The sequence below is a fragment of the Sus scrofa genome, chromosome 1 (genome assembly GCF_000003025.6).
Source record: "Sus scrofa isolate TJ Tabasco breed Duroc chromosome 1, Sscrofa11.1, whole genome shotgun sequence".
NCBI lineage: Eukaryota > Metazoa > Chordata > Mammalia > Artiodactyla > Suidae > Sus > Sus scrofa.
This window is the reverse complement of record NC_010443.5, coordinates 176,849,100-176,874,796: the sequence shown is the minus strand read 5'-3', so window position 1 is coordinate 176,874,796 and position 25,697 is coordinate 176,849,100. Positions and strand designations below refer to the sequence as shown.

Below are 25,697 nucleotides of genomic sequence, written 5' to 3'. Positions count from 1 at the left end.
ATTTAAGGGGAATGCAAATAGTAGTTCTGTTTCCTTTCTAGACCATGTAAGAATTAGCAATTAAGTTTGTAAATAAATGGTTGCTAGTTACTTCAGTGACTTGATTCTCTAGCAGTATTTCTTAGGTGTGGGATGTATAGGACCAGCCAGGGGAAATAGAAATGATCAGAGAACATGTACTCACTATTTTTACAGAATGGTGCATTCACTACCAAATAGGAGATTTGTTCTTAGCCTAGGAATTGGATAATATGTATATTTAATCATTTTCTGTTTCATTTTCTGAACCTGCTTCTGCCTTATGAAATGTGGTGATCTATAGAATTTCTCCTTCAACTTCAGTTGTCTCAGATCCCCTCATAAGCACATGCATATATACTCTAGAGTTGGCTCATTAACAGGCATAGTTGTGATATGTGAAAGAAATGACATAACTCTTGAAAAGATGCAGAAGAGAGTCAGAAAGTAAATGTAGAGCCATCAGTATGATGTAGCCAAATGTAGTGCTCCAGATAGCTACTCTGGCCTTGTACTTCTTCAACAATGATGAGAAAGTTTGGTGTGTACTTCCTGCACCCAATGACTGTTGATACGCATTACATATCAATGACATGTTTTTCTAAAATGCAAAAGGATGCAAAATAGTTTTGTATTCTTTCTGACTTGGAAGTACTTCCTCCAGTATTTCTGAAAAGAGAGATTTCTACTTGCATTTTAGCCTAACATTCCTAAATAATATACATTGAGGAGGGTAAGGATTAGACTCAGTCTGAAAGCCAGCTTCCTTTGCATATTTAGGTGAATGAATATGCATCCATTCATTCCTTCTCACAAAATATTCATTCGGATCTTTTTGAGGGATGATCTGCAGAACAGACAAGGACAGTAATCTGAATTATTTCAATAATTACGATATTATTCAGAACTTTCAAGATGTGCAGTTCAAGCTAAGTAATATCCCTCTGCATATTTGCCCTTCCAACTTCTGTGAAGGCTGAGAGAAGTTAATATTTGTAAAAGTACTTTTTAAACTGTAAAGCCATAGATAAATTTGAGATAGAGTTTTCATCTCTCAAGATTTTTCTTGGAATTCCTGTCGTGGCGCAGTGCAAACAAATCTGACTAGGAACCATGAGGTTTCAGGTTCAATCCCTGGTCTTGCTCAGTGGGTTAAGGATCTGGCGTTGCCATGAGCTATGGTATAGGTCGCAGACGCAGCTCAGCTCCTGTGTTGTGCCTGTGGTTAGCCTGGGAATCTCCATATGCTGAGAGTGTGGCCCTAAAAAGCAAAAAAAAAAAAATTTAAAAAAAAAAAAGTTTTTTCTTGCTCCATGAGTCCATGTTTGTAGTCACAAATTGTAACAGAATAACTTTTAACACCAGTCCTAAACATGTAATTCTGGTCAGTGTCTCAAATACCTGTTAGAGTAGTAGTGAGCAAAGGCCCTTAGACCAGCTCTATCTTATACAAAGGGATAATTAAAGTATGGAATTAATGAGCTACTTTTTCTTCTTTCTCTGTATAATTCTCTCCTCCACCAATAGTTTGCCATCTTAATTCCCAAAGGAGCTCTCCAGATTTTTTTTCTTTATAAATGTAATTTTTTACTACACATAATACTTACATAGATATTTCCAAGTAAAATATCAATGTATTTATAATTTTTATTTCCATACTTTCTCTAAAATCCTTAGCAATTTTCTATTTACATACTTGAAGTGAAAGCTCATTGCTTCATCAAACCTATATCATCTTTTAAATTTTTTGGACCAGATCCTAATCTAAGCCTATTCTGGGGAAAAAAACAAAAACAAAAACAAAAACAAACCTCCTATTGTTCATATTTAACATAATTTTTGGCAAAGTGCATTTAGGGATTTAGAGTAAAAGTTTATCCATTTAAGTTAAAATATTATCTGGTAAATGCATGTATTTATTTTGTATTACCCAAGACAACTGTATGTATTTGGAGTGTAAGCCAATAACGATTTTGTATAAATATTTTGTTTTCTAGGCTGATGCCAAAAAGGGGTCAGAGGTGACTCAGTTGTGTTGAAATGATACTTCATTAAATTAAAAATAAAAAATAAATGGGAACTCATTTAAAATTGTCTATTTTAGGTTTTAAATTGCTTTTTAAAATTCCTGTGCTTTTAAACAATAACAATGGAACCAACTATGGAACTTTTCCTAGATGATTTTCCTTTTATTTTTTTTCCATTTTTTTTCTTTATGGGAGAGGGTGCAATGAGAGATTAATATTTATTAAATACTTAACTGTTTCCTCAGTGCCATGAGGAATTTTCTAATATAGACTCTACCACATAATTTTAGAAGAATAAATTTTATGTTTTTATTCATTTGGATCTCTAGAGATACCTCTTTAACCTAGTTACCTTCATAAAATAATGATTTCTGAGAGCCAGAAAACCTAATTGAAAGAGTCCTTGCCAGTAACAAATGAATCTATTATTAGCAAATATACTATATTCATTACTTCTTTATTAAGTAAAGAATCTTGACTATATATGGTAGATTCCCCATTCAAAAAAAACATGAACACTTCCCGTAAGTGTCTTAAATTTGGGAAGAATTTTTACAGTGGGAAACATATCACATTAGCTTCTAACTGAGGTGGATATGTTTGGCTTGAGCATTTAGTGACTAGTTAAAATGGACGCTTTTCTTGCAGGATGTAATTACTAAACCATATTACTTCTGAATACCCTAGTTGCAGTCTGAGTGATTTGTTTTCCTAATAACCAAGGGCAGGATTCTTGGTAAGTTACATAGTCTTTGCACCTGATTATTGTTTTCATGGTTTCTACCTCCTAGCAAATAGTTCTGAGGCCATATTCTTTGGTCTTATTTTAATGGCCTCTGCCTTTCTAGAGGTTAAGGGAAAGGCTAATATATGAAGATGGTTTTAGGGGAATTTGTTATAATTGGATCTTGTGTTCATTCTGTGTTTCAAAAAATGAAGTACAAATGATATTTTAATTTAGACAATTTGAACTCATTAGAGGTAAATAATTTTCCAAATATATATTTCTATAAACACATTTCCTCTAAATATTTAATTATTTAGGAAGTATCTGTAAAGGAAAATTTAATTAAATGATAGGATAGTGTATTCAAGGGAACTTAAATTATTGAAGCGAACTATAAAAAGACTAAGTTTTCCACACAAGATCTGAGTATCTCCTTTCAATGGTTTTTGTTAATAAGGGGAAAAAATTCTTATCTATGTAATTTTTATTTACTTAATGACACATTTTAAATAATAGTATGAATTTTATGAACCTTTTCCATGAGCATGTCATGAGAATCTGCTATATGGCATTTTTCCAAATACATTTTATAAGATTAAGTTTATAATCCTAATCAACTTCACCCTTATGTGGATCAAGCAAGAAAACTTAATGATTAATAACTGAGATTTGTCAACTTCTAAGTAATGTCCAAGTACATTATTCCATTTTTCTCTGTAATAGTTTTTGTTATTCCAGTGATATTATGGGATGATCTATTGATTATTCCAGCAACTTTTGTTTATTTAAATAAAGCTTCAAAAGAAATTTATGTAAAGTCTTTCACTAACATGACTGCAATTAAATTGACATTATCTTATTTATCCTAAAAAAAAAGACCCTAATATAAATTGAAAGGAATTGGGCTAAAATTTTTCTTTTACATTACAACTGGAAAATAATGAAATAGTCTGTCAAGGTCCTACTGAAATTGGTAGTACATATTTGAGTGTTCTTTTCTAGGGAGATATTTTCACCAATGATATTAACAAGTTTAAATATCTTTTCCCAATCAATGTTTCATTTAATGTACTTGTGATGACAAAACAACTCTGTAAGCACTAAGTACCTGAATACTCCCCATTCCCTCCCTAAAAATACAGATGCAAATGACTATTTAATTGAAAAATTTTAGTAGAAATGTTCTTTGAGTTCAGTTGTTTTTCTTCATATTCTTAATTAATATGACAATATATCAAAGATGAGGTATCTGCCATAATGGTGTATATAATCTATTAAAAGATAAATTGGGGAGTTCCTGTTGTGGCTCAGTGGTAATGAACCCAACTAGCATACATGAGGATGTGGGCTAAATCCCTGGCCTCTCTCAGTGGCTTAAGGATCCGGTGTTGCCATGAGCTGTGGTATAGGTCACAGATATGGCTCAAATCCATGACAAAGGCTGGCAGCTATAGCTCCAATTTGACCCCTGGCCCAGGAACTTCCATATGCCACAGGTGTAGCCCTAAAAAAAAAAAAAAAAAAAAAAAAAAAAGGTGGGAAATATTACAATTTGGGCAGGGCATGAAGCTAATACAACATGTGATAGCCACCACCTTTTCAAAATTATGCAAGATATAATAAGATGTGAGAAATGAAACATTAAGATTCTTCTAAAACAATAAGGATTTAATTGCTTTAAGTTGTTCACTCCACTCTATTGGCTCCAGTTACATTATGTCTAAATCTGGGAAAGGGCCTCTAATCAGAAAAAGGAAAGTGATCATATAGAAAATATTTGCAGGAATTCTGATATATTGGTGTGACATTACAATGTGTTTTCGTAATTAACTGTCAAGTATTGTAGAATAAAATAATGATCATAGAAGAAAGAGTAATTAAAGAATGGAAGGACAGTTGTGATTTGGTTACCAGAAGATAAGAATTGAAAAGGGGGTAGAAATTATACCAAGAAAGCATTTTGGTTTAAGGAGTCAAAATGTGTGAGAACAAAACTAGAGTTTTAGCAACTTTCTGTCATTGGCGAACTGAGTCACTACAATGTAGGCAACGGAAGTGCAATCAGGAGAAAAGTTTACTGATTCATTTATACAACAAATACTGAGCTAGGAGGCTTTTGTGGGTGTGAAGTGATGAGTGAAATTAGATGTTATTAGAATAAACTGTAATAGTTATAAACAATAGACATCGAAATATCAGTCTGTAAATGCAAGACAAAAAGTCAAAGATGAGTGGGCAAGATTTCCTTTTACAAAGGAATTTAGCCATAAACCCTATAAAATTTATTCCCAGTTTCTATTGTTTTATTTCCTTTGTAAAAATGCTCTATACATATTAAGAATTTATCAGTTCATAAAGTAAATTAATGTGAACATATAGTTATTAAAAGTATTGTTCTAGCGGCTAGATTTTTAGAGAAAAACAATGCTATTTTTTAGTTTTTCCAGGTAGCAAATAGGAGCACCAACTTAATACAAAGCCATTTTTTAGAGAGTGAGAAACCTATTTTATTTTAGCAGTTTTATTTTGAAAAGGTGTAATGTACATTAAAAAATCACAGTGTAACCAAAGCAACTATACCTATGCTTGGGCAACTTTAAAAGCTTTCTGTAGAGAGCCAGGTGATTTGTAAAGAGTAATAATATTGCCAGTAATTTTATTACTTATCCAATCAATAAGCTTGCTCTCTAGGGCTTTAAATTCAAAGGAAGATGTTGCGTGTTAAAATGTAGTCATGGGGCAGTTGATCTCAATATGATATTCATAGCTCTGATCTCTAGCAAAAGAAAATGGAATCCATGAATAAAGCCAGTTACGTTGCAATTTAAAAATAATGTTCTAACCATTGGTCATTTGAAAACATATTGGCTGTCTCAAGATGGAAGGACAAAGTATGGATAAATACTTCTCTGTTTTAAGTACAAAGGCATTTCACCTGAATTATTTAGTTGGGTTATAAATTGTTATACAACTTGCAATTTTACTTTTACAAACTTCAGTCACTAACTGAGAGATGTCATTACTTCATGGCTGATGCTATGTTTTTGTTTCCTGCATATGTATTGACAAGTTATCATAGATGAACAAGCTCTTGATGACATTCAGTTTTATTGCTGTTGTGACATTTACCTTAATTCTAAGATAAATTGTCCTTTATCAGACACGGTAGTATTTTTTAAGTATTATTTACATATTTTCCATTTTTCATTCCTTCTTCATATTAATTTACCACCTTTCTAGTCAAATAAAAACAGAACCATTAACCCAGTAACAATTCTTACTTTTAGTAAGTAATGATTGCTTACTTTTAGTGAGATGAGGCCTAGTATTATATCATATAAATAAATACCAATTATAGATAATAAGGTGAATACACTGATTCTTTTTAAAACAATTTCCTTTGACTTTACAGAATGAAACCGTTTTATCCTCAAAATATACCTTCTGTCATGACTACCATAATACTTTTACATGGCTTTGAATCAAAACAATACGCTTTCCAAAGGAAAGGATCCTAAGAGTTAATGTAATTCTTCACTCTTCTTCCAGGATGAGATGCATAAAGTCATTTTCTTTCTTTTTTTTTTTGTCATTGATTTTTATTTTATTTTATTTTACATTTTATATTTTTATTTTAATGATTTTTATTTTTTTCCATTATAGATGATTTACAGTGTTCTGGTTTTCTACTGTACAACAAGGTGATCCAGTCACACATACATATATACGTTCTTTTTTCTCACATTATCATGCTCCATCATAAGTGTCTAGATATAGTTCTCAGTGCTATACAGCAGGATTTCATTGCTAATCCATTCCAAAGGCAATAGTTTGCATCCATTAACCCCAAATTCCCAGTCCATCCCACTCCCTTCCACTCCCCCTTGGCAACCACAAGTCTTTTCTCCAAGTCAATGATTTTCTTTTCTGTGGAAAGGTTCATTTGTGCCATATGTTAGATTACAGATATAAGCAATCATTTTCCATCTCAGTGAGAGATTCTGGTGAATGTTTAGTCTCTGAAGACTGGAAATTTAAAAGTCCACTCCCAGTATCCAGTCAGAGGCCAAGTGCTGATCAGTTGTTTACTGCATTTATTTTTGAATTAATCAGCCTTCTTCATTTCCCAAATTGAATCTCTTTTTTTTTTTTAAGACAGTCCCTTCAAACTGATCCTGCTGAGAGTTTCTTTTTTATCCAATCCATCATCTTCTTTCTCAGCAGTTACAGTTGTAAAATACAAAGTGGATTTATATTGCACTTCTGATTAAAAACTTAGAAAATCACAGTTTCTGTAGAAGCTTTTCTTTTCTTTTCAATATGACTTAAGATTTATTAGTTTAAAGAGAAATTAGTTATGGTTCCAACAATTGCATTTTCTTCCTTCTGGCCTTTGGAGGAAGGAAAAAGAGCTGCACAGATTTTTATTGTAATATAATGTCTAATAGATCATTAGGAGTAATCCACTGCCTTAGCCAGCCTATGCATCTAATCACAATATAATTCTGAGTCCAAAATCATATTTAGCCTCTGCTAAAAATACATACCGCAGAGAGCTGTGATTCCTGTGATTTTTAGATTTTTTTTTTTAGATTTTTAGATTTTTAGAATATCATCAGTATTTAAGGTTTCCATAGATCTCTTAGCTACTCTTCTTATACTAATAAATACACTTTTGAAAAGTTTTAAACCATTTAATTATTTTTGATGCTTTGCAAGTGTGCTTTTGTGAAATTTCTCTGTAGTTACCAATTTGATTATGAATTTATTTCTCATTCAGTTGTTTGATATCACTGAATTCTTTTCACACTGGGAAATGAAAACCAGTAGATTCACTCTAAATCTTTTCTCCCATTGGAGTACTGGTTAAAATAATTTGAGAATAATTAGATTATTGGGTAAATATCAAACATTGTGTTGAACAAGACACTTCCTCGGCTAGCACTTACCTACTCTTCCTGCCTCACTCAAGCACATGCATTGTGTCAGGCAGTGTAGAAAGAGCTAATGAGAATATCCTTCTTCAAGAGTGCCAAGTTTGGTGGGAAAGATAGACACTGCATATTACAACCTTATCAGATCCTGTGGTAGTTCTAAAATATTGTCTTTAAGACATTCATTTTTCTCCACCTAAGTCCATGCTTTATTTCTTCTCTTTGTTTATATCTACATGAGCTACCCATGTCTAATTTCTTCTTCTCTAAGATCAATAAATATGCCAGATATTTGAGTTCCCATTGTGGCTCAGTGGGTTAAGAACCCAACCAGTATCCATGAGGATGTGGGTTTGATTCCTCTTATTCTTCAGTGTGTTAAGGATCTGGCATTGCCACCAGCTGCAGTGTAGGTTGCATACACAGCTCGGGTCTGGCATTGCTGTGGCTGTGGCATAGTCTGCCAGCTGTAGCTCTGATTAGACTCCTAGTCTGGGAACTTCCATGTGCCAGCAGGTGTGGCCCTTAAAAAAAAAAAGGAAAAACAAAATGTCAGTTATGTACCTTGTAAAGCCTATCTTTGGTTGCAATAAAGAATATTAATTAATCTTTCATAGAGGGTCCCATAGTGTTTGTTTACTATTCTCTACTATATTTCGTCAATTGTTTTATTTCATTTTAAAATTTCTTTTGGTTCACCTATGGCATGCAAAAGCTGTCGGGCCAGTGATCAAACCCACACCATAGCATGACAACCCTGGATCCTTAACTGCTAGGCCACCAGGGAATTCCTTCCTCAGTTGTTTTAAGCACTCTTATTTGTAAATTCACTTTCATGTTTCTCTTATCTGTAGTCTAATCCTGTTGTTTATTGGCCTTCTTAGTCACTCATAATAGATCATTTTCTTATTACGTTAGGAATGTTGTATTTTGGATTCATATTCATTGAGGTTTAGTTTGGAGAAATTCTCTGCAGTCTAAGTTGAAAGCATGTCTTTTAAGAACAAATTGTTATTGGATCTACTCAAGCAATCCAATAGTATCATTAACAAGGAGTGACTTTGTTAATGTAGATATGTTTCTCATTTTCCTATGCCAGTGAGGGACAGTCTTTTCCTAGCATACCCTATGTTCGAGATTGCTGTTTTAAACTGATCTTGCTCATATGTGGTGCCTCATTTCCAACTTCTCATCTTGAATTGGCCTATTAAGCTCATTTTCTATAGGCTTAAAATTCTAGCTCCCAGGGGTCCAAAGATAACAGTCCTTCTTTCCTCCTTAACTCCTATTCAGTGTCTAGTATTCAGTTCTTTGTTTTTTGACCCCTGAGAAATAGATATGCACCTAAAAAAGATTTCTATTACACTTTTATCTAACATTTTAGAGGAAATTAACCTGTTATATATTCTTAATATCCCTTTTACATTGAATTTTATAAAGTAATATTTTGAAACAAATTTAATCACTGTGAGTAGCTATTTGCAAAATAGGATCAATGTAATGTTATATACATTTCATTTAAAAATTTGAGGAAATATATTTTTCTCTGTATATTTTAAGATTATTTTAAAATCCAATATCTGAAGATAGTCATACACAATGTATCTAAAAATCATCTGCCTGTTTAGATAATGAATGTAGTTTTAGGTCAGTCTAAAAAGATTTAAACTGTGACAATGTTGCATTAAAAATAAAAACTACAATATAAAAGAAAGTGAAATTGTGAAGGACATACTTGCTGGAAGGATAAAAAAATGCCTGAAGGATTAAAAAAGAAAAAAATATGAATTATTTCCTTGTTTAACCAGCAGATGTCACGTCTGGTTGTCAGAGCCTAAAATTGTTATAAAAGTATTTCCTTAATATTACTATATGCTTCTTATAAAATGATTGTATTAAATATGATTGGCTCTGAAATCGGAGAACAAATTTGTGGGGTTTTTTTAACTTTTAAAATAGATTTCTCAAACAAAACCAGAAAGCATTTGTCCTTTATAAAGTTTATCTAAAAGAGGTTTAGTACAAAGTGCTCTGAGATATAGCAAGCATATCTATATCTAACTATAACTGCTCAAAAGTATTTATCATTAATAATTTATTAATAATCAGTATTATTTATTCTGTATCTAAACACTGTCTTTCGATTTTAATTCTAAGGTAGTAGAATTATTCAACTAAAGTAAAACTTTGTCAACACTCATGAATCATCACCAATTATATTCTGTGCCCAAATTTCTTTATATGTTATATGAGACTTCAGAATTCGTCATCTCTGTTTCCTCTTCTAATCTAATATTTTATGAAAACAATTACAGATGATGTCACTCATATGTAATACAGAAGTAATGCAAACAATACATCAAAAAGACTTTGTAATAACCTACAATTAATAAAAAGATAATAATGGAATTTTATAGTAAAGTTTGACCTATTTGGAATATTTAAAAGAGGGTTAGATGGTAGCTTAATTTTTAACAACCTTGAAAATAGATTCTGATAAACAGATTCATATTATTCACAAGGTCATTAGGATTTTTTTAACTTCAGTATCAACCTGCTCAATAATTGAGAAAGTATTTATTTAAATAAACAATCAGTTCTAGGATTATGGCATGCAGCCAATTACTCCCCTGGCAGTCAACAAAAAGCAGGATTAGACTAAGGGTAATGGAAACATTAAGTGGAATTTATAAATAAGTATGCTTAAGACAATAGAAGTAATATAATAAACAATAGGCAGGTATTGCATATTACCCTATAGATTTGAGACAGTTTTACCTTAATGGCCTTTTTGTGGACAGTCACCCACACATCTCAACCCTACTAAATATCTGATAGGTAATTAAATGAATACCTCTAGTGAAGGAAAAATCATAGACCATGTTCAGAAGGGGCTGATAGAACACTTCAAATCAAAATATATACCCTTTTAATAGACACTCAATGGCATTTATCTTATTTCATAGATCTGTTAAAATTTAGTTGATTTTCTTTCTCTGTGAGAAAGTTTCAACTCTCAGAAAGCCCGTATGCTGGTTTTTGAGAAATTGTTTTTCCTTTTCCATGCTAAATAGCCTCTGGTTGTAACTTTATTCTCTCCTTATTTCTATTTGAATACATCATTTGTTTTAAGAAAAAAGTGATACTCAGAACTAAATCTAATACCCCATTGTCATTCCCTCTTGGCTAATAAACAAAAGCAAGCCCCTCTTTTTCCTGCTCCCCGCAAACATACATACATACATAAACAAACAAAATGAAAAACCAACCACTGAGGCTCTTCTCTCAACTCAGTCTAGACATTAATTTCTAATGAAAATACTCTAAATTGACACATTCTTAAACAGCTCATTACTTCATTTACAGGTTTTGGGTGCTTATTTTTAACCAAAACCCCTAGGTGTTTATTTAGGCTACTATTCAGTGTTACTCCTCAATAACAGTTGGAAAAATTTAGTCTCAATACAAGTCATTGGTGTTCTGGTCATTGATGCCTTCATTCAGTATATTGTAGTCCTCTCATCTAGACTTTGCTAAGTGTTGTGAACATGATTTTGTGCTATCATTTAGTTAGTAATAAGTAAAATTATCATGTGGGATCAGGGGAAAAAATGAATGTGATGGCTCTTTTCCAAAAATCTCCTTCTATGCAAAATTCTTTGCAAAAAATTGATAATCCATTTTCAGTTAAACTGAATGAATATTCATAGAATATTTTTTAATGCACACAATGTTTATGTAGGAGATTTCCAAATGTTACTAAAATTTAGATACATAATTCAATGTATTTAATTTTACTAGTATACTTGTCAGAAATTAAATTTAGTTCATCTGACATTTTTTCCTGGCAAAACTCTTCAGGGGAAGAGAGGCCATCATTTTCATTCTTAGTGTTCAAAATCCATCCTTGAACTATCTGTAATAAATTTTTAGGAATCAACTCTTCTGCAGTCCCTAGAGGATAGGTGACTAATGTAGGGAAAGTAAAACCAGCTAAGAAAAGTTCCTGCATACAGGATCCCAGGAGGAAAACCCCAGGAAGACATTTAATATTTAGTCCAATTTCAAATAAAAAGAAAAGGTATTGAATAACATAAAACTCATTAAATCATAATCCAGTAAAAATCGTGGAGCTATTTGAAAAATCTGAGAAAATATAAGCAATCTCTAGGAAGACAGAGGCCACATCTCCTTATTCATTGTATTCGCAGTGCCTAGAACACTACTTGGCATTTAGTAGGTGCTCACTAAATATTGTTGATCTAGTAAATAAATGTGTTGGCAAAAAACAGAGGGTGTGAAAAAAAATCTATATTTCAGAAAATCAGGAAATTGACCTATAATTTCCAGTGGTCTGTGCACTTTTCAATTTGGCAATTAAAAGAAAAAAAACATAGATGATTTATGTATTTAACATACACTATGTGTACTTCACCTATCTTTAAACTCTAGGTTAAATTGTCTTTGTTATTAACCAAAGTTCTTGTGTTGCTAAGTTTTTGTTTGGTTAATATCAATTTTATTGACCAAAGACACAGATTATATAAACACAGATTATTATATTCTCTGATTTTTTGACAGAGTTAATCATTTGCTTGCTGATGTAATTTTTTATTATTTTTATTGATGTATAATTGATCTGTAATGCCATATTGTATAAATACGTATGATACTGTACTATACTTTGGGTGTTTAACATAGTGATTCGATATTTATAGATTATACTCCATTTAAAGCTATTGTAAAATAATAGTTTATTTCCCTGTACTGTACAATATGTCCTTGTTGCTTATTTTGTACATAATATTTTGTGTCTCTTAATCCCATACCACTATCTCACACTTCTTTTCTCTTCTAGGATGCCACATTTTTCATTTTCCTTCCAATTCACTGGTTGTTCTGTCTCAGGCCTTTATTATCTTTTGCCGTATCTCTTAACCTTAGATTTCCCTCGTGGTCAGACCTTAGTCTTCTCTATCCACACACATTCCCATGGTGATCTCATCAGTCTCATGGCTTAAATTTAATATCTATCTATTGCTTATGGTTGGCAAGATTATATCTCCAACTCTGGCCTCTCCTCTATACCAGTATATCCCACTTGATATCTCCATTTAGATCATTTGAATTGTTCAAAAATAGCTTTCTGATCTTCTCTCCCCAAATTTAATCTTCCCATAGCTTTTCATGTCAGTTGATGGAAACTCCCTTCTTCTAGTTGCTTAGGCCAAAAATCTTATAGTCATCATTTATTCTTCTCTTCCTCTCACTATGCTTATCCAACCAACCAGAAAATTCTCTTGCATCATTTCTTAAAATTCTCTAGAAATTAAGCAGATTTTAATCATACTACTTTTTAAATACAAGGATTACTTACAGAACACATAATAGAAAGGAATAAAAGGGTCACAAAGTATAAGTATGTTCACCTGTAATAACCATCATTCAAATACGAGCACTCTTTCTGTTTTTAGGAAAAGCCTATGCTCCGGAATTCTATTATGATACCTACAATCCCGTGTGGCAGAACAGACACCGTGTTTATTCCTACAGTCTACAGTGGACTCAAATGAATCCTGATGCAGTAGATCGGATTGTTGCATACCGGTTAGGTATTAGGCAGGTGAGAAATTTAACTGTCTTTTGTGTGTGTGTATGTGTGTGTGTGTGTGTCTGTGTGTGTGATTCTCCATGAAGAGCTTGATGACTCTGATTTATTGATATAAAATCTTAATCATTTTGCATTAATTTCAGAATATATTTTTCTATATCATAGATATTACACTACTCAGAACTTATACAAATTATTTATAAATCTTTGAAATTAATTTATGCATTTTTCACTATGACAGGAGGCACGTTGAGGTTAATTTTCTGAAATCCTCCAACATTAGATATGCTATAGAAATTACATGGTATAATTGCTGTTAAAGAAATTTATTTATGATGTGATCACACTTACCTAAACTGCATAATTCTTTATCTTGCTATCTGGTTTACTAAGCTACAATATATATTTACAAGCTATATATTTTAGGGCTGCACCCACAGCATGTGGAAGTTCCCAGGCTAGGGGTTGATTCAGAGCTGCAACTGCCAGCCTACGCTGCAGTCACAGCAATGCCAGATCTGAGCCACATCTGAAATCTACACCACAGCTCACAGCAAAACTGGATCCTTAACCTGCTGACTGAGGCCAGGGATAGAACTTGCACCTTCACGGATACTAGTTGGGTTCATTACCTCTAAGCCACAATGGGAACTCTTATATTCTTATCCTAAGGGTTTCAAAGTATCTATAGGATTTTTAAAAGTTGATTTGTCTTAATAGAAATATTTTGGTAAAATGAGAAGAAACAGTAAAGTACAAAATTTTCCAAAGGGAGCTAAAATAGATTATGTAAAAATATATCCATTTCAAATGAACCACTGCTAACCTTAGTTATCCTTTGTTGGTATAAATGATATTTTTAAATTTAAATGTAAGTCTTTACATTGTTTCCTGTTCCATAGTAAGGTCCATGGAGTGACATAACAACGCATTTTTGAAGATGTATTTGTTTACCACCTATATTCTGTTAGCTCTCCCTCACTTCTTTGTATTATCCATTGATTTGTGAAATGTTTTGCACTTCTTATTTAAATCATAGAATAGAATTTTGAGTTTGGAGAGCAGAAAAGACAGAGTTTGCTTGGAGAAAGATTGATCAACCAAAAACAATCCACCCAGTTTTACCATCATAAAACCAATACTTTGTTTTACAGTGTTAACAAACTTATAGTACATGACTGTACATTAAAAGTAAGGTACATTATGAGTTGAATATTCTTATCCTACATGTCTTATAATCTTAAAAAAAATTGTTTATTAGTGAGTACATCCAACATTTGATAATCACTGTTTTCTTGTCTTAAGTAGTCCTAGATCATGGACATGGCAGACAGCAGTGGAAATTTTCTCATTTTCATTCACTTCGATCGCTACGTAAATCTCAGTAAATGCCAATGCCATATCAAAATTGTTTGTTCTACTAGTCTACTAGTTCTAATTTAATGATAATTTCTCTTGATAGAGAACATAAAACAAAGAGGATGGGCACTCCTTCTCCTCCCAGTTGATGGACATGTCTTCTTTTTCCTTTTTCTTTACTCAACACAGCTAATAGGTTTAGATAATTTCTATTTGGAGTATCTTAGCACATTTTTGACTTTAGTCACCTTGCATTCATTTCCAGGTCCTTGCTACATGATTTGGTTATTCACATTTATCTTTTATCACCTCTGTTTTCAAAAAGAAAAGAAAGGAAAACAAAACAAAACAAAAAAAACTAAGAACCTATCACCAAATTGCTACTTGTAAAACTAAATCATTTTCTTTAGGTGTCTTTTCCTTTTGTTTCTGCTTCTAGAGTGTTTTTTACAACAATAGAATCTGAATTTCACCATTAGTTTCCCACTTGCTTCCTTAGTTATACTTTCTTTGAGTGTCTGGGTAACCTCTTTCCTTCCTCTATCCTGAAATGCTTCCTGTTTCAAGTTCACAGAATTAATTTACCCAACCCTACTGAGCGTACCCTTCTTTTACTCTTTCGTTCTTCAAAATCTTTGTACCCCAAAGTCTCTGTTATGTATGCAAATCACTTACCGTGTAAATCAAATTTAACAGAACAGTTACCATCTGAGTCCTTCCCCTAGAACAGAGATTTTAGGAGTATTATACTTCCTCCTAAGAGGGCTCCAACTAATTCAAACCCTTCTTTCTTGTCCATATCTTGTACTAGTTATTAATATACTACCTTCTGTATTATTTTTTATTGTGATCACTATACTATTTTCCAATGCAGTTTCTCTTCTTTCATCTTCCTTTCCTGACATAATCATCTCCTTTAAATTCCTGTCTTTTTTTCCTGATCGTAAAACTCATATATAACTCCCTGATATTCAGTAACACACATTTTCATTCACTGTGTTCATTCTTATGAACAAATCATTTAGGTAATTTTCCCTTACTCTACTACTTTAAAATGAATTACGTGTGCATGCATGTATGTATATAAATTTCCCTTTCTGTGTTTTGCCAAAATTATGAATTCCAGGCCCATCTGGCTTCCAACAATTCCAGCCAGTCTAGCCTTATCATTTTTTAGCTATATAACCTTGAGCAGATTTCTGAACATACCTAAGTCTAAGCTCCTATATAGAAAGTTGAAGATAATGATAACTGTCAGGCAGTTGGAGTATGGAGTGAAATATGTCCCTCACTTATCCCACAGGCCAGGTTCCCTTGTGCAGGGCACTTCCTGTACAAACATCTGTGGAAATTCTTGCACTTACCTGTCAGGGTTCGGTAACATTTTTTTTTTTTTTAAGTGCATCTTAGGAGCTTAACATATCTACTATTCTTATTTCAGTTTTATAGAGTAAACTATATATCCTGGGCCTAAGTGTTATCCCAAGCTGTGATTTTCACAGAATAATTTCTAGACATTTTTTCACTATGTCTTATTTTTATTTCAAACCTATTGTCCTCCATAATATCCATTTTACTGATTCGCATTTTTCTCTTCTACTTTGAGTCTTAGTTTAAAGCCTTCTTGATCAGATCAGTAAGTCTGCTGCTAACACTATTCTTTCCAAGTTTGTGAGATTCATGCTATCCACTAGAGGAAAACATATTTCTGGTGTTATAAACCATGGTCCAAAAAACACTTCTTTTTCTTACACAATTTCTGAAGTTAACTCTTTACTTGCCTTAGCATTATTTTCTGGGATCTTTGTTCTTAAGATTTTCTTTTATATTTAGAAACAAGTATTTTTTTCTAGGGTGCTTTTTAAATATAATATCCTATTTTAATTGGTAATTTAACTCAGAAACTGTATCTTGCCATGGAAGAGAAACTTTGATGTATCTTTTGGGGATATCTCAATAAAAAGTAATGGCCTTTTGCTGTTCTGCCAATATGAACAGAAAGGCAATATTTGTATATATACTGTAGGAACAGAAAGAGCATGTATAAATGCCACTCTTCTCCCTATTACCATATTCTCAACCCTTCCATGAAAAATCTTAACATGCAAAATAGCCTCAATAGGCAACATTTCTTTTCAAGATCACCTTGCACTGCAAAGTGAGGAGGACAAGGTGGAAGCATTCTAGATACAATGAAATTAATATTTTTTTAAAAAATCCTCTGTTTAATAATAGGGAAAAAGGCATTAAGTAAAATAAGGTTATTTTTCTATCTTATTAAATTGAAATTCCTACTTCCTCGGGTATGTATATTTGGATATCAACATTGTTTTCAGACACAATCAGATACCAGCATTTTAAAAAAATCACTCTTGAATTCTGAACTGATGATCATTGTAATGAAGATTTTATATGACATGTTTATATGACCTTTTATCACATCCTAAGCTATCTCAGAATCTCAAATCAATGATTTTTAATGTAATCAATATAATTTGGATAACAATTAAATTAATGATGTTAGAAATGTAAACTAAGCAACATAAATTTAAAACATAGATTTTATTCTCTAATAATTAGTTATATGTGTCTTTGATTTTGAGAGCAATCAAAGGATTATTAATTTATGTTATGTATTTTATAATTTTAAAATCATTATTTTCCTCAATATTCTTATTTTGAGCCTATATATCTAAACTTCTTCTATCCATAAAGTACCTAGATTATCTAAAGTACTTCCCATTTTAATATCAAACATGGCCTTAATTATGCAAAAATTTCTGATTTAGGTCTGAAAAGTAAGTTTGATCCTTTAAGACTAATGGCAAATTCAATTCTAAAGAGCCCAGCTTTATTTTTAATCCAGAAACTGTTAGAAACCTTACTACCTACTCTTAAATTAAGCAAGATTATAAAATCACCATTATGTTATTAAACCCCTAGCTGCATGGGGTTGGTAAACTGAACCCAGCATTTCTCTAACTTTCTGGTAAAATTAGCTGACTCTTTTGGTTAAAGTGTATAATCTGTATTTAAGTATAATGAAGAAAACTGTCTCTCAATTTGAGTTTTGGCTTATATATTTTTATTAAAAGTTGCTTCAATGTACCTATAAAAAAGCATTGGCATTCTTGAATCAATGCTTTAAAAAACAAAAAAAGAACAGCTATATCATGTAAGGTTAAAAAAATTAACATGTAGAAAACAAACTTTTATCAAAATCTTAATGTCCTCAAGTTATACTTTTTAGGCTCAACTAAGCAACTGTTTAATCTCCTTAGACAGCTATTAGCCTCCCAATTATTTGCTTCATTTGTTGCTTAACAGGAAAGAGAAAAAGGTTATTTGAATGTCTGCTTTCCTTAGTATCTAAGGAATTAAGAAACAAGCAAAATTATTTCTAAGTTACCTTAATATAACAAACAACAAACATCATTTGACTCCATTTAACACACACTGTGAGTTCTAATAGTAAAGGATTTTAGGCTTATATACAGTTTCTTTTTTATACTCTGCCTAAGAGACACACATGAATCTGATTTTTTGACTTGTCTTTGGAAAGTAGGATATTTTATTGAATAATATACCTGAATTTCCCCTGTTCCAGTCTTCCTAAATCATATATTAAAATGTTTAGAATTATCATATACATATGCTTACCTAGTCACTTAAAATTTCAGTAAAGTAATCATTTAGTAATTACCAGGATTTCTTTTAAAGTGTTGTCCTCAGTGTCTTGTTAATATAAGTGCTATAATTGGAACTTGTACAAAATGCCACAGGAACATTTTTCAGAGTAGTTAGTATACGATCAAAAGAGATTTGTTAATTTTAATAGGATTTTAATTTATTTTATTGAAGTGTAGTTGATTTATAGATCCAGTGTTGTCACTGCAGCAGCTCAGGTCACTGCTGTGGCACAAGTTTGATCCCTGGCTCAGGAACTTCCACATGCCTTGGGCATGGCCAAAAAAATAAATAAATAAATAAATAAAATAAAAAAACAAATGTGTAGTTGATTTACAATGCTGTGTTAATTTCTTTTGTACAACAAACTGATCCAGTTATATATATATAACACAGATATATGTTGGCTCACAGATGCAAGCCATGTCTGTGAGCTACACCATGGCTCATGCCAATGCCAGATTCTTAACCCACTGAGTGAGGCTGGGGATCAAACCTGCATTCTCATGGATACTTGTTGGATTCATTTTCATTGAGCCACGATGGGAAATCCCATCTATATATATATATATATTATTCATATTATTTTCCAATATGGTTTGTCACAGGAAATGGAACATAGTTCCTTGTGCTATACAGTCGGACCTTGTTTATCCATCCTATATATAGTAGTTTGCATCTGCTAATCCCAAACTCCCAATACTTCTCTAACTCTTAACAACCACAAGTCTGTTCTCTATATCTGTGAATCTGTTTTTGTTTCATAGATATGTTGATATGTGTCATATTTTACATTCCACATATATAAGTGATAGCATATGGTATTTCTCTTTTCTGACTGACTTTGTTTGGTATAGTAATTTCTAGGTCCATCTGTGTTGCTGCAGATGACATTATTTCATTCTTTTTGATGGTTGAGTTATATGTCACACCTTATTTATGTATTCATCTATCAGTGGACGTTTAGGTAGTTTCCATGTCTTGGCTATTGTAAACACTGCTACTATGAACATAAGGGTGCAAGTATCTTTTTAAATTATAGTTTTGTCTGGGCATATCCCCAGGAGTGGGATTGCTGGATCATGTGGCTACTTTATTTTTTAGTTTTTTGAGGGACTTTCATACTGTTCTCCACAGTGGTTGCATCAATTTACATCCCCACTGACAGTCCAAAAGTTTTCCTTTTCACTTCACCCTCTCCAGCATTTGATATTTAATGATAGCCTTTCTGACTGGTACGTAATTTGATTAGGTCCCATTTGTTTATTTTTGTTTTTATTTCTATTCTATTCTTGGGTCAGGTGACTGACCTAAGAAAACATTGGTATGATTGATGTCAGAGAATGTTTTGCCTATGATCTCTTCTAGGAGGTTTATGGTGTCATATCTTACGTGTAAGTCCTTAAGCTCTTTCGAGTTTATTTCTTGTGCATGATTTGAGGGTATGTTCTAATTTCATTAATTTACATGTGGCTGTCCAACTTTCCCAGCACCACTTGCTGAAGAGATTTTTTTCCCATTTTATACTCTTGCCTCCTTTGTCAAAGATTAATTGGCCATAAGTGTGTGGGGTTTGTTTCCTGGGCTCTGCTCTGTTCCACTGATCTGTATGCCCGTTTTTGTGCTGATGCCCCACTGTAGTTGTATAGTATTGTCTGAGGTCTTGAAGGGTTATGCTTCCTGCTTTGTTCTTTTTCCTCAAGATTTCTTTGGAAATTCTGGGTCTTCTATGGTTCCATATACATTTTTGAATTATTTGTTCTAGTTCTGTGAAAAATGTCATGAGTAATTTGATAGGGATCACACTAAATCAGTAGAATGCTTTGAATAGTATTGCTATTTAAACAAAGTTACTTTTTCAGTCCAAGAGCATGGGATATTTTCCCCTAGTTTTTATAGGCTTATACTCCAATTTTCTTCATAAATAGTTGTTGCTAATAATGACTAATCAAGAAATCAGTAATCACAAATTCACTTTTTGGTATAATTGTTTATTAGATTAATCTATTATAAATTTAATTTTGGTCTTATACATGTGACCATAATGACTGAACTATGTTTATTTTTCCTTCTATTTAAAACATTTTTATTTTATTAAAAAATCCATTGTTATCATTGCTTATTAAGGCCTAATATAATAGATCAGAGTAATTAAAATTTATGTATTTATTGTATATATAAATGACCTATGCATGTTAATTATGGTTATTAATACAGCTATGTGTCTAATTTAGTGTATTGATAGAAGACATGGAAAAATTTGCAACATGCAGTATAATTTTTATACTTTAACATCTCGTATGAAATTAGTTTCTATAATATAGTCTACAGATGCTGAAGGAAAATTGTAGAATAAGATAAAAGCGGAGTTCCCATCATGGCACAACAGAAATAAATCCGACTAGGAACCATGAGGTTGCGAGTTCGATCCCTGGCCTCGCTCAGTGGGTCAAGGATCCGGCATTGCTGTGAGCTGTGGTGTAGGCCGGAGGCTGTAGCTCCGATTAGACCCCTAGTCTGCGAACCTTCACATGCCATGGGTTTGGCCCTAAAAAGCAAAAAAAAAAAAAAAAAAAAAAAAAAAAGATACAAGTGAAATTAGAATAATTCACATGTTTGACTTAAGCCAATTGGACAGATTTTGTTGACAGAGATGTTTGGAGGGACCCATGTGACAAAAGGCATTTAATGCCAACTCCAGGGAAATCCGTGGAGAATTGATGGATAATCTGAATTTATTGTACATTCTTAAATCATGAATAAAAATGACATATCCTGTGGACATATTAACCTGATCATTATCATACATAGTACACTGAATGACATTACAAAGAAGCAGAGGCCACAGTTAGGCATGTTTGAAATGTCTAAGTAACATCTAAATTTGAGTACTGAAGAGGGAAAGGAAGAAAAAATGAGTTAAGAAAATGTTGTCAGAGTTCCCATCATGGCTCAGTGGTTAACGAATCTGACTTGCGTACATGAGGATGCAGGTTTGATCCCTGGCCTCTCAGCGGGTTAAGGATCCAGCATTGTTGTGAGCTGTGGTATAGGTTGCAGATGTGGTTTGGATTCTGCACTGCTGTGTCTGTGGCTGGCAGCTGCAGTTCCGGGTTGCCCCCTACCCTGGGAACCTCCATAAGCCACATGTGTGGCCCTAAAAAGGAAAGAAAAGCAAGGAAATGTTGAAAGGGAAAGAATTTGAATATTGTTTTAATTTTGAGAAACAGTTTTTAAAAGCTTAGTAACCTAATGTTCTCTGCCATTTACTTCAGTTTCCTAGTGAATGTTCAGGAAGTTATCAAATATATAGATGATGAAGAAAGCAAGGGTATCAGAGAAGTATAGAGAATCCATTTCGCAAAGGGTCTCTTTGGTTCTGGAAAAGAAATAAGCCAGTTGGTAAAAATTGATATTATCTCCATCTTCCAAATGAAGGATACTGCACATCTTCTTTATTCCTATAAATGCTAATGTCACAAAGTATCTATTAAGAGGAATAAATGTGATAAATTTAAAAGATGTGCATAAGCTAAGGGCCGTTGATATAGAAGGCTTTATGAAAGAAGGGTACTTTGTCTTAGAAAAATTCAAGTACTTTTCTGAGGAGTTTTTCTGAGTCTATGACCCTTTGTATAGATTTCATTCTGTGTGGTAATACTTCTAGGAGAAACTAGTTTTGAGATTTCCTTTCTTCACCCTGAATGTAGTGGAACATGAGTAACCTCAGAGAATTTTGGAATGAAAATTATTAAATTATTGCCAGAAATAAGACATTGAATCAAAGTTTGCAAGTATGCTCATATTTTCAAATTGGACTTAAGTTGATGAGATAGATATAAAACAAACAATGGTACCCTTGTTAGAAATGTATTACTCGAATTTGAGCGAACACCTCTCCTGGAATGTGTAAATTTATAGGTCAGAAGTATCGGACACGAGAACTGAAGCTAGCAAAAATGTAGACATAAGGAGTTCCCTTGTGGCGCAGTGGTTAACAAATCCGATTGGGAACCATGAGGTTGCGGGTTCAATCCCTGCCCTTGCTCAGTGGGTTAAGGATCTGGCATTGCTGTGAGCTGTGGTGTGGGTAGCAGATGCGGCTTGTGGCTCTGGCGTAGGCCAGTGGCTACAGCTCTGATTCGACCCCTAGCCTGGGAACCTCCATATGCCGCAGGAGCGGCCTAGAAAAGGCAAAAAGACAAAAAAAAAAATGTAGACATAAATTTACTGTGTGAAGACAATGACAGAAGGTCTGGTGAAAAGAATTTGGAGGTAGAAAAATCTGCCAATGTCATGGAAACTAAGGGAAAAATGTGTATGTGTGTATATGTATTGGGGAGCAGGTGTACTGGTACTTGTGATCAAAATTTTTAAAGTTTAAAAAGCCCTAAATTTTTAAAATACCTGATACTGACAAATAAGTGTTTTTTTTTGTTTTGTTTTGTTTTTTTGTTTTTTTTTTTTTTTAGTGTTGCTTTTTTAAGGTGATTAATTTAAGAAGGGAATAGGAAAAGATTGATTGCAGATACATTTAATATTATTCCAAGGTCAACTGATTATAAATTTGATTAAATTGACCTAAGCCAATTCTGGCTGTTGACTTAAATCAAAAATTTATTAGGAAGAGAAGACTGATATATTTCCTTGGATGAAAGGACAATTTGTGTGAGTTTCCATTGCAGCACAGTGGAAATCCATCTAGTATCCATGAGGGTGCGGGTTTGATCCCTGGCATCTGTCAGTGGTTGGGATCTGGCATTGCCATCAACTGTGGTTTAGGTGGCAGACACGGATTGGATCCCTGTGTTGCTGTGGCTATAGCTCGGATTCGACCCTAGCCTGGGAACTTCCATATGCTGCAGATGGCCCTAAAAAGAAAAAAAAAAGAACAATTCTTAAATGTCTAAATTGTATCTTTTACAGTCTATAAATATATGGTTATTATGGATTCCAAGTCTTTGATCCAACCAAGAAAACTATCCAGTGGAGCAATATGATCAAAACTTGAAATAAAGAATAAAGTTGGGATTCACAGTCATTTTCTTTTTTCCTTATTTCTCTGGTAGTAATTCCCTGTTGAAATTTTCTACCTCTTTTTATATTAACTTTAGTTTCTATTTGTATTTTAATTTAAGTTATATACATCTATATTTATAAATTTATGTGCACATATTTGAATATTATATTGTATTCCTTTCATCTCTCCTATATTGGAGAATATATCTGATTTTCCACCCAGAATGTGTATATATTATTTATAGATGGCTTTTTTGTTTCCCGAAATTTTCCCTCAATTTCTAATTTTATTAATTGTTCAGTTATGGTATGATATCAATACCTGTTTTCACTTTTATGGTCAATGAATAAAACAAATATTTGGTTTCAGAAGAAATAAAAATATAAAATAGGAAAATATTTCAGTATAATATTAAATATCAAAAAATTTGTAAAATTGGTATTACCACTCTTATTTAGACGCAGAAATAATCTTACAGAAGTTAACCTATATACCCATGTTCTGACAAGAGGTCATTGGGGGAATAGATTAACCTTATTTGTTTAATTCTAAAAGTTCTTTATTCTTACTTTTACACTTTACTGCTACAAAACTGGATATAATTCTATGAATTATTAGAATATATTGAGAGATGGGGTTTGGTTGGATATGAGATTAGGTAGGCAGCCCATGCTCAATCATGAAAGGCTGTGTGTGTCCTCTCACCTCTTGCTGCTCCCTCTCCAGACAAATAAAATGTTTATAAATTTAAAATGCCAATACAAGAACATGGATTTGCTTTGCCTTAAATAAATGAGACTAAACAAAATGAGATAGCTTTTATTTTAAAACATTACTTAAGTCTGTATTTTATATTTCAAGTCAATGTCTAAATATCATTAATAAGAAAAAATTACTTAATGTAATCAACAAAGTATGTATTAGGTTCAGATTATATATAAAATACTTTGTTAAGCATTTAAGTTGCCAAAGGGGCAAGGATGGGTGGGTGGAAGATAGTTCTTATCCTTAGAAAGATTAAAACAGACAAGGAGATAGACAACCAAGCAGGCAATTACAATAGAGTTTAAGTATGATAATGTACAGTATTGTGGGGAAGCGTTGAGGGGAAACTACTGTAACTTTGGGAGGTGAGGAATGCTGATAGAAGTACTAGAAGATTAATAGCAGAGGAGTGAATAGAAGTTACCCAGATCAAGAGACTTGAGTGGAATTAACAGGTGCCTAGATATAGAGCCAGCTTGATAATTTTGGAGAACTGAAAATAGTGCAGTATATCTGGCCCTCTCCTAAATAGTAGTTCAGGAGAGAAGGAAGAGATCAGACTGGAGGTATGAGGGACCAAAAGCATGAAGGGGCATATGAGTTAGTCCAAGGAAACTGGACTTGAAGGAAAAAAAAAAAAAAAGAAATTGGACTTTACCTTGAGGAAAGTGAGAAGACACATACAGAGCCAAAACAGAGGAGTCAAATAATCACTATTGTGGTACAAAATAGGGGACATCATAGAATCGAGGTGTTGTTTTATTTTAAGGAAAATATAATGATCTGAATCAGTGCTGTGTCATTGGTAATTGGAGGAAAGTTTATGTGGAAAAATCAGGATTAGATGATTAAGTGTAGGCTGGAGAGAAGAAGGGAGCAAGACAGAGATGAAAATGTTTATTATTTATGTGCATTTTATCTTTAGAAGATCTTATATTACAACATGTTAATATTTGTTTTCTCATTTTTGTATATTAGGAAAATGTTCTTAAATGTGATGATTTAAGAGAAAAATGAACTGTTACGGAAATGAATATTGAAGCACATATTTAATGGGATATTTTCAAGGAAATGTAAAATGATAAAATTTTAAAACAAAATCTGAAGTAAGCTTCACATTATAATGTAAAACAACTTTAATGTGCCAATATATGCATGCAACATTTTTTAATGTTCTAAAAGACACTAAACTGAAATTTATTCTCAGAGATCCATGGCTTAGCAAAGTGACACAAAAAATTCATAGGAAGTGTTCTTATAATTAACTAGAAACTTCCTTGCTTTGAGAAGATAATTTGAAATATATGTTTTTATACTTTGATATAAGATAATGCAAAAAAGTTCCTGAATTTAACAACAACCAAAAATAAAAAACCCTGGAAGAATTTTTGATAAGAATCATTTCACTTAACACTTAACTTGTTTTTTTTTTCTATATATTGGGTTCCTGTGTGATTTTTGTATTATCCTTTCCTTGGGTGTCCTAGCATCCTGCAAATATTGGTATACTAGGTTAAGTACTTCTATGTATATATTAATACAAACAATT

The 25,697-nt window shown here is 32.6% G+C and overlaps 1 protein-coding gene across 7 annotated transcripts in view; it reads left to right on the top strand.

Moving 5' to 3' along the window:
• The window catches only part of MDGA2 (MAM domain containing glycosylphosphatidylinositol anchor 2), an 824,968-nt gene that overhangs the window by 720,216 nt on the left and 79,055 nt on the right, over window positions 1–25,697 (top strand). For all 7 annotated transcript variants that reach the window (XM_021074087.1, XM_021074085.1, XM_021074091.1 and 4 more), the window contains one exon: window positions 13,181–13,329. In XM_021074087.1, the coding sequence (XP_020929746.1) occupies window positions 13,181–13,329 (149 nt within the window). The remainder of the gene's footprint in view (window positions 1–13,180; window positions 13,330–25,697) is intronic.